Source organism: Rhagoletis pomonella, unplaced genomic scaffold (genome assembly GCF_013731165.1).
Source record: "Rhagoletis pomonella isolate Grant_MI unplaced genomic scaffold, Rhpom_1.0 Rhpom_scaffold_00003, whole genome shotgun sequence".
Taxonomy (NCBI): domain Eukaryota; kingdom Metazoa; phylum Arthropoda; class Insecta; order Diptera; family Tephritidae; genus Rhagoletis; species Rhagoletis pomonella.
The window spans coordinates 82,818,834-82,829,369 of NW_023458557.1; the positions used below are offsets into that span (position 1 = coordinate 82,818,834).

At 35.2% G+C, this 10,536-nt stretch overlaps 2 protein-coding genes across 2 annotated transcripts in view; one reads left to right on the forward strand and one right to left on the reverse strand.

Moving 5' to 3' along the window:
* The window catches only part of LOC118736397 (formin-E-like), a 375,057-nt gene that overhangs the window by 320,807 nt on the left and 43,714 nt on the right, over positions 1-10,536 (forward strand). The window lies entirely within an intron of this gene.
* LOC118735684 (zinc finger protein 358) lies at positions 2,972-5,466 on the reverse strand. Its single transcript, XM_036465598.1, has 2 exons — positions 5,039-5,466; positions 2,972-4,976 (listed from the first exon to the last, which is right to left on the reverse strand). Exons 1-2 carry the CDS (start codon positions 5,249-5,251, stop codon positions 3,144-3,146), a joined length of 2,046 nt encoding a protein of 681 aa, XP_036321491.1. The 5' UTR covers positions 5,252-5,466; the 3' UTR covers positions 2,972-3,143.

Below are 10,536 nucleotides of genomic sequence, written 5' to 3' on the forward strand. Positions count from 1 at the left end.
TTTTTCATTAAAAACGGCCTCAAGCTCATTAAAAATTGTTGAATATAATTGTTATAATGCCATAAAATAACAAAAACAAATATTTTAATGCACGTTAAATAAAAGTTTGTTTTAAATATTTTTTGTTTGTTAAATTGAAAAATTAAGGTTAAATATTTTTCATAACAAACAAATTTTTCAGTCGATTGCAATTTAAGTAGTAATATATCTTCTGGACATGAACAAAATCGGACCATACATAGTTATCGATTTTTCAATTACATATATCAACCCCTGCGCCCCGCAGTGTACGATTTGGGAGTGTCGATGGACAAAATCGTAACTCCTTCGATAGGAATAAGAAGAAAATATGGAAAAATATGTGTTCGAAAGCTGACATAATGATCCCAGTTTTTTAATTTGCAAAGTTGCATCTATATTTTCAACTTTTAATCAGTTTTTTCAGAATTTTTTATGTAAGCAGTTTTGTAGTCCAATAAATACTAGTATAGAAAAGTTAAAACATTTAATTTAGAGAAGAAATTTGGGTGCCTCGGCTGAAAGTCTACAAGAAAGGTCCATAAAACAGAAAACCAAAATTTTTTCTTGGAACCTAGCCAGCAGAGTAATATTTTTTTTCGAAAGTTAATTTAGTTACTTCTTTTAATTTAATGTAGGTAATATACAAATGTTGACTAATTCATAGGCTAATAATAAACTAATGAACTAAACTAAATCGGATCATAAAGACGAGTTTTACAAATATCTCGACTCCTGCACCAAAGTTGAAGAGTTGATTGCAAAATTTGATTATAGACACTGTGAAATTAAATAAAAGCTTTTAAAAACACAATTTGTTATAAACAAAAGTATAATTTGTTCGCAATCATAGAGCCTATACAAAACTGAGTAAATGATAGTTCTGATAATTTTTAGTAATTTTTAATTCAAAAAAAATTTAAAAATATTTTTACAATGAGTTTCATGAAAGCAATTTAAGTGGAAAATAATTTTTTTATTTAAATTTGTTATGAAAACTGACAAAAGCGAAAACTCATTTTTCACTTATATAAGTTGCTTGTGCAACCGGCCTAAAGGCTGGCTAATTATCCAAAACATTAAGCTTTTATATTTAAAAAAAAAATTCTTTCACTTAAATTGTATAAGTTTTTGTATGTACTTCTATTTATTTTTAAAGTGAAAATAAAATTGTTAACAAATACATATAATAAATATGTAAGTATATAGGAAATGACAAAATACATCTACGTATTCTCAAGAAACACATGTATGTACCGATTAAAATAGTTTTAATTAATAATCTTCCTAATTTGGCTTTACACCAAACAAATTATGTTTATCGTGGTGAATAAATTGTCTCCAACTGGCAACACTGTTAAAAAGCTCAAGGCACCTTACCAAGGAGACGGAAGCACAGCATTTAGCCAGTAATCGGAAATTCACTCGGGCGGTAGCTTGGAAAATTCGGTGTCCGGTCGCGTTTGTCGGTAAATTGTGAAAAATAGTGAATCAAATAATAAAGAAAAAGTTAAATTATTGCTTAATTGTGTGGTCTTTATAGCAGTGAGTGATAGCAAGGAAAATGTGTCGAAAAAATCCATGTAGAAAATGTGTAATGCGAAAGAAGCAAGTAGGCAAATGTGTATAGGTATGTAATATTAATGACTGCTTGTTTGCCAACCAATGAAAAAGAACGGAAAGCAAGAGAGAGGAAAATAAATGTAAGCTGGGGTGTGTTCAGAAATGCATCAAACCAAAGCATCAGACGCATTTAATTCTAAACTATAATTGATGGAAATGTCCAATATGCGCAACCACGATTAAATGCCTAATTTGAACTTAGTTGCGTAAATAAGGCATTTCCATCATATATAGTTTAGAAGTAAAAGATACTGATGCTTTGGCTTGATGCATTTCTGAACGCACCCCTGATGTGCAATATAAAAGGGGTCTTCATATAAAGTGATAAAAACATAAAAACATATGTATGTATAAACGGAATTTCAATTCGCTTTGAAAGAGCGAAGTGTTTTGGCTCACACTCCATTTTAAATCGGTAGTTTATTTCTGCAGACAGTTAGAAAGAGTGTATAAACACCGCTCTTACTCAAAGCGAATTGGAGATCAGCTGTTCCGCTTAAATTCCAAATAATCGCATCAGTATTTAAAAGCTGATTAATAATAATCGTTCTTTTACTTTGCCACGATTTTATAATGCCGAATAAAACTAGATTTTTTTCATGTTGTGAAAATTTTTGTTAGCTCATATAATAGAAATTGCGTTACCGGCGTATGTATTTATCTGTGTTAAATGCTTTTCTCGGTTCGCAAATTTAAAATGCTTTGAGAAAACCCAAGTTTTATTCGCCTTATTGGTTCGTTCATACATACATATGCTACGCGGCGTTTAAAAGCTTTCGGTTTGCCTGTTCGATATTTCGGTGTACGCTTTGCTAGATTTCACACGTATAAAAATGGATTGACATCACAATTTTACATCTACTACATGAACATGTGAGTTTTTTAATCTTTTGGTTATAAAATTAAAAATATTTTGGATGTGCACCGAAACGCCTGCAACGCTTTCGTTGTCGGAAATGCATCATTAAAAAATTTTTCGAATCAAAAATAAGTTAAATAATAAGTTTTCAACACTGTGCATGCGTTTCCTTCCGAAACCAAGTCCAAATGTGTTTTTCCCGCCATCTCTGGGTCATTAGCGTTAAAATTGGAAAGATACATGAACTAAATTTAACCCTTAGAAAATCGGCCGGTAAAGATAAGGGTCAATTTCAATCTGTCAAGTTATGAAAACCCCTTTGAAACAAAAATTATGAAAAACATCTCAACGGGAACAACACTTTGCATTCTTTTATTTCCCGACAAAGTTTGCATATTAACAAACAGCGTTCAAAAACAACAAAAAAAAATTTTAATTCTGTAATAATTTATTTCATGATTTTTAAGATTATGTATGTTTACACATAATTTGATAATTGTTGATTTTTGAAAACCCAAATCCACACAATCAGTTGATTACGACTAACTACAAACGTAAATGTAGTAAATAAACAGCTTAACATACTGTCTACGAACTTATGATTAAATGCGATGCATGTCGGCGCCAACCCTCTATTCCTCCTCTATATACCATTGCGATCTTCAGGCCGTGTCTCACTGTAGAATCCCAAATTCATAGTAGGTACCAGTTGGCTGTAGAATGACATATCCGCAGCTGATGGACGATGTTGTGCGGCTGACAGGTCTGTTGGTGCTGGCGCTGGTGGAGGTGGTGGACCAACGCCAGCCGGAGTTGTAACTAAATTTATAGGGCCCGCAGTGTTGGCGCCACCAGCTAGGCCCAAAATGTTTAGGGGTAGTGCACTCGCTATGCCCGATGCTGCGCTTATGGCGGCTTGTGTAGCCATGACGGCATTTTGCTGCAGTTCGTGCATTTTCATGTGTTTTTCGAATTCGTCGCGTTTTATGAATTGTATGCGGCACACTTCACATGGATATTGTGGTGCATGGAATTCCAATTCATGGCGTGCCAGCTTCTCACGTCTATTGAAACCAGTACCACATTGTTTGCATGTGAATAGTGTGTCCAAATGCAATGCCTGATGTCGTTGTAAGTCGCGTTCACGTGTAAACGTTTTCTGACAAATGGTACAAGTGAACATGCGTGTATGTGATGGTTTATGTGGTGGTGGTTTCGGCATTAGCGGACGTTGCTGCAGTTGTGCGGCTAAGATGCTATGCTGGCGATATTGATCCTGTGGCGAGGGCATGCTAGCATGGGGCTGTGTAGACTCAGCTTCACCATAGGGATTAAGAGAGACCACTATATTTTCTGGTTGTCCAACAACACCACCAACCTCGTCACTTTTAACACCACCACTTAGCGTTGCACCGTTACTTTGATTAGGCAGTAATTCGGAGTCACGCCGGTAGTGCGTCTGTTCATGCAAATGCAGTTTATCTTTGCGTGCGAAAGTACTTGGACAAAGACTACATTGGAATGGCTTTGAGTTTGTATGTGTACGAATGTGTCGCATCAGATCTGTCGCGCTTGAAAAGGATCGTGGGCAACGCGTACAAACGTGTGGTTTTACGCTGCTATGAATTCGTATGTGTTTTGTTAAATTGGTATTACGAGAAAAGCTTTTTGCGCAAACAGGACATGAGAACGGACGCACACCAGTGTGTACAATGGTGTGTTTTTTCAAATCCGAACGCCGGCAGAAGCCCTTTTTGCAGAATGCACATACATATGGCCGCTCAGGATCATGTAGTTCCTTGATATGGTATATTAAATTCTGACGACTTGATGTGCGTTGTGAACAAAAGCTGCAGACATAAGGTGCGGCACTGTCGTGTTGTGATTCATGCTCTTGGCATTCTGGTTGCGTTGTAAATGCCATATCACAATACTGGCAAAGGAAGGTGTTTTTAATCACAATTTCTCCGGCAATAAATGAGTCGCTACCAAGCATGTTGGGAAAAGCAGTTGGTGCTTCGGGCGCAGGCATAGAGTTGTCGGTGTTTTGCTGTTCCTCTGTGGTCATTGGAACTGTTGCCGATAGCGAATCGTTTGGTTCATTTGTCGGTTGCTGCGATAATTGATGCGTGTCATTTGTAGAAGTTTGCATTTGCAAGGCGTGTGGTGATGAAGCCGAATGCTCTTCGCCCTCCGAATCCGATTCCATAGAAAAATCATCCTCTGAACTTTCGTAATCTTGATTGGGGTCCACTTCAGTTATTATGCAATTATCTTCAGGCTCAAATGTGCCTGGGTTGCCATTAAGACCCGGACGTTGATCCACGCAATCTGCCGTTCTTCTATTTTGGCGTTCCACCCAACTCTGCAACTCAGTCTCAATTCTTTGCACATTTTCGCGAAAAGCGGAAAACGCCTCAACCATTGCAAAACAGCGCTGGCAGATGTTACTAGGCAACAACGTTGATTGCTGAAACTGATTCAGAAACCACTCGCAAATGATATAACCTCCTTAGCTTAACAAACCACACATCTTACCTTAACACCTAACAAATCATACAGCCGTTCCACCATTGGCATTCTTTTCTCTGCTCCAACGGTTGGTGGCGTTTTTTCTGCTGACTGTGGAGGCTCCTCCTCAAAGATATTCACAATTGATTTGTCATGACGCAAACATAGGCGACATAGTCCAGTGCCGTCATCCATTGCTGAAGATTCTGCTGGTGCAGCTACCGCCTCGAGATCCACCATTGCTGTAGGCTGCTATAGAAATGATATGCGCGTTCAGAGAACAATTTTTCTTTTTTACACAAATTATTGAGATGCTGCTTTGTTTCGAATGAAAGTCATAAGCTCCTAAGATGTTTTTAGTGCAGTAAATTTACAAAAATGAATGAATTATCAACGCGTCGCTCAAAAATACGGCAAAATTACGCGAAAAGCAATAAGACAGAGTTGCTATGCCAAAACACAGTGTTGCATTCTGTTTGCGGCTGATCGCTCTAACACCACGTTTAGGTGGGCAGATTTTCATAGCGCGCTATAAGCAATTTTCGACGGTGCGGATAAATATAAAATATTGTTATTTAGGGGAGTCCCTTAAACTCCTAAAACCCCCTCTAAACGAAAGAGAATGGACCGCGCTTTGTGAAAAGTCACCCCTCCCCCGTAATGCTCCACAGACCACTTGTGAGCCGTTTGCAAATATGGGAAACTTGGATTTTTTGCAAAAGGATTATAACCTTCACTAAGCAGATTTCTTCTTTCTGTGTTGCCGAAGAAGAGCTGCTGAATACCTTTCGTGGATATTTTTTATGTCCATTTCAGGATTTTCGAGCCTATTTCAGGATTTTCGAGACAGCTTCGGTATTTTTAAGATTTTCGAGAATATTTCAGAATTTTCGAGACTACTGCGGGAATTTCGGAACTACTTCGTGGTTTTCGGGGATTTTAGAAAATGTTTCGAAATTTTCTGGATTACGTCGAGATTTTCGAGACAACTTCGAGGTTTAAAAAATTTTTTAAGTCCTCGCGACTAGTTCGAGATTTTCGAGATTTTTAGAACTCTATGGACTTTTTCGTGTTTTTGAAACTAAACATATTGATAAATATATCAAGAAAAATATCGATTATTATATCGGTAACAATATCGATAAATATGTGTATATATGAAATATCGATAAACATATTGACTAAATATCAATAAAAATATCGATAAAATATCCATAAATATATCGTTAAATATAACTATGAACAGATCGATAAATTTATCGCAAAGTACTTCGATAATAAGAGTATAACGAGAATTCCGAAATAGTCGCGGGAATCTCGAAGTAGTCTCGAAAGTCCGAAAATATACCCAAAAATCCTGAAATATTTTCTAAAATCCCCAAATTCTTTATTATTAGAGTAGTTTTAAGTTTAAAAGAGATGTAATGGTGTTTTTTTAATTTTTTCATAAATGAAAAAGTATTTAGTTCTTTTAGTATTTAAGTATCTGCTACAGCATTTTCAGTTTAAATTAAACCATTTTCAAATTAAGTGAAACCTTTTTCAAATTAAATGAACCCTTTTTCAGCTTAAGCGAAACCATTTTCAAATTAGATGAAACCTTTTTCAGATTCAATGAAACTTAATTCAAATTAAATGAAACTTTTTTAAAATTAAATGAAACATTCTTAAAAGGAAGTTTCTTTTAATTTGAATAAAGTTTCATTGAATCTGAAAAAGGTTTCATTTAATTTGTAAAAGGTTTCGCTTTATCTGAAAAAGGTTTAATTTAAATTGAAAATGGTTTCGCTTTGTTTGAAAATGGTTTCATTTAATTTGAAAAAAGTTTCACTTAAATTGAAAATGCTATAAATACCTTTGTACCTCAGTGAAAGTATGTATTTTGTAATTCCAAAGTACCTGAGTATTTTGGACCAGAATATGTAGCGCCTGCTAACTACTTTCACTTTAGTACTTTAGTATCTAAAAGCTCCTAAATACCTAAATAATTTTTACTCAATGTATTTGTAATTTATGATAATATTTAGATATCGTTAGCGATAAATCTAGTGATATATTTATATTTAGTGATATGTATAGATATATTTAGTGGTAGATTAGATTGTGATCGATATATTTGTTGAAATACATAAGTTTTTTTAAATACAAATTATTGCATATGTAATTTTCGATAGGATTATCGATTAAGTTTAAACATTTTTATCAATAAATTTGTAGAAATTGTTATAAATATCGATATTTTTATATATTTTGTCTATCGATAAACATACGGTACATAAGAATATAGCTATAGCATATTTGGATTAATCATCGATAAATTTTGCGATGTATTTATAATTTGTGATAGTATTTCGATATCGTCATCGATATATTTTGTATTGATGATGTATTTCTCGATATCACCATCTATATATTTGTTGAAACAAGTATTTTTAAATAGAAATTAATTCAATATCGACACATACATTGTATTTATCGATAAACTTATCGATACCATAATTTGTTAGTTATCGATAAATTTCCTGCACTAGTTATCATTCCATTTTGCGAAACATTTATAATTTTCGATGTTCCTACGCGAGCATATTTCGATAACAATATCGATAAATACATCAACGTTCATACTGCCATCGATATACTTATTTGTTGACACCAGTATTAACATATTTCTTGTTGCCGAAAACAAAGACCTTTTACAGCGCAATCGTAAAAATACTTCATTTTATTATCTACATATTTTTAAAATGTAGGGACCGCAACAGTTATAACTGTTATTTAAAAAAAATTGCTCCTTAACAATTATTTTTTCACTTTTATTTAATTACTCCCTCAATAACCGTTATTTCTGACTTTTTTTTTATAAATCCAAAATAACAATTATTTTTGATTTTTATCTAAAAAATTGCAAATAACAGTTATTTTTTATTTTTAAATTATGTGTCTCAGATAACACTCATAAATTAAAATCAGTCATTGACCTTAATTTTTTAACTCATACTTATAAAAGTCTTATGTATAAGCCGTAGTAAACTTTTGTTTCCCAACACCGTCTGAACTGCAAAAAATGTTAATGACTTTTATACAAATGATTAAAAAATAAATAAAAGTCGGTGACTTACCTGTATTGATGACTTTTAAAAGTAAAAGTCACTGACTGATTTTTATTGAAGACTTTTATAAATAATAGTCTTCAATAACTGTTATCTAAGACATATAATATAAAAATCAAAAAAAATTGTTATTTTTTTAATTTTGCATAAAAATTTGCAAAAAAAAGTTTATTTTCAAATTTGAAACCGATTGGTATGTATCAGTTAGTTGTAGAACATTTCCTTCATAGTGAATTTTTCCACAACAGTTTTCATCAATAACTGTTATGTTCGGTCCCTATTAAAATATATTTGTTAAATTATATTGAACCGGCCCTGTCGTGGTTCGATATTTCTGACGACGATTTTCCGAAAACAACCCTCACCAATGTTGTGTGGCAACACCATAGTGCCACGCCTGTGTAGCCACCTCCTACCTGTAGGGGTCGCTGTAAAATGTCACTATACGCCACTAGACGAACTGGTTTTTTTTTTGCGCGGCAGCAATTCGTTAAATACCTTTTCCGTTAAGTGCCGGAAATGTGATACAGTGTTACATGAAAAAAATCCATGAACGCATTCCAAGGAGCTGCGTGCGGTCTGTAATCTTTCCAAGAATACGTAGCGAGCTTGGCGATGACAATGTTCAACAAATGCGCTACACTGTGGAATTTTACTTGTAAAATCACGCATGCATACATAGATATGTCTGCAACAGTATCCTATATAGTGCGTTTGCCGTATAAAATCACTTGCACGCCCATTCATTCCATATTGCTTGCTCGCTGGAATGCAGCAACGGTGAATAAGTAAATTGCGCGCGCATACATTCATACACACATACATACATACATATATACTTGCAATAAATCGCGCTTGCACGTAGCTCGAGACGCATCAAATAGGTACATCCAATATAGCACAAGAGTGGGCGCACGGCATCACAGAGTTATCAGCCAGCATGCTGTGAAGAATGAGACAATGCGCCGATCCAGAAGCTGCAGCAAGTGTCTGAGTGGCAAGTGACCACAAGTGACGCAATTAAATGCCATGCACGTTGTACGCCTGGCCATCCATTTAAGGATATTCAATTATAATTCGATTAAAATGCTTCACACATGAGCACGATTATGGAGCAAACAGGTAACAAGTACCTATCCTATACTACATGAATGTCGTTGCTGATCAACGTCCCGCTGTGTGACACAGCACATCTTGGCACATTGTTGTGCTATAAATGTGCGTGTGCAAGTTTTTTGCGTACGGCTATCGAAATTATTGACGAGCGATAAAATTACGCTTTAATGTTGTCACTTTGAGTCAAACCATAAGTGATTGTCACGTCGACGACTCTGGAGCAAAGCTACTCGGCGGGGGTAATTGATGAATTTCACATAGCACAGGTAATGGATAGTTTATGCGCATCTCTTTGGAAGGCAGGTATGCGCTATGAAGTGTGCATATCGTAGGTAATTAATATAAACGCTTTATTGCTTCTGGTTACCTGGCAGCGTTGATAGATTTATTATCCATGCGCGTGAGAATAAAATAGGCTGTTAAAGGCGCAGACAAATTAAGCAATGTTAAATCATGAACAGAACACTGTTCCACATGAAGTGGCGCGTAAAATTTGTCTGAGCTTCAAAAAGTTCTCCAAAATACCAAGAATTTAGTTATGGTACCGCGTTCGCACAATATCCAAAAATCATAGCGATTCTTCCTCGGCAGACAATGCAAAACCTACGATTTTAATTCGGTTGTATCCTCCCCAAAGTAATCTCCCTCGTAATCTAACCTTCCAATCTTCAAAGTGATTTCCATTCCACGACCTCAACCCTTCGTTAGATCCAAAATATGGCTAATGTCGCTTATTACTGGTTGGGCTAGTATTGTAGGCTCATGCCGGCCTGACGCATTGCAGGGCACATATAACGGAGACAACCGATTATTTCTCTCGCTCCCGAAAGGTCAAAGCTATGACCGCTAGTGTTGACTGTTGTCCCAGTATAACAGTATTTGAGACAACTAAACACTCTCCCAACCAGTTCAAGTTTAATCGAAGTCCGTAGTAGGAGAGGCAAAAGCTACTGCAAATTCTGCTAAGGACTCTGTGTCTTTTGCAATTCAGAATCGTTACGACACGTCTCAAGAGAGCTAGTCGATTAATTCGCTGATGTGAATGCTCCGATACCCCAAAATGGTGCCTTGACGTAGCTTCTCTCTACTTGGCTAACTAAGGAATTTGGAAAACACACAGTGGATCCGTCGAAAAATTTTGTCTCTATAACATAGTTCATTTTTGAGACATCCAGGGTTGCCACTGACGAAAAAAAAAATTTACCATTCACTTGAGAAAAATCTACCAAATCTGGAAAATATCTACCAATAAATTTTTTATATTTATTTTAATAAAAACTATAGTTTTGTTATTTTTTT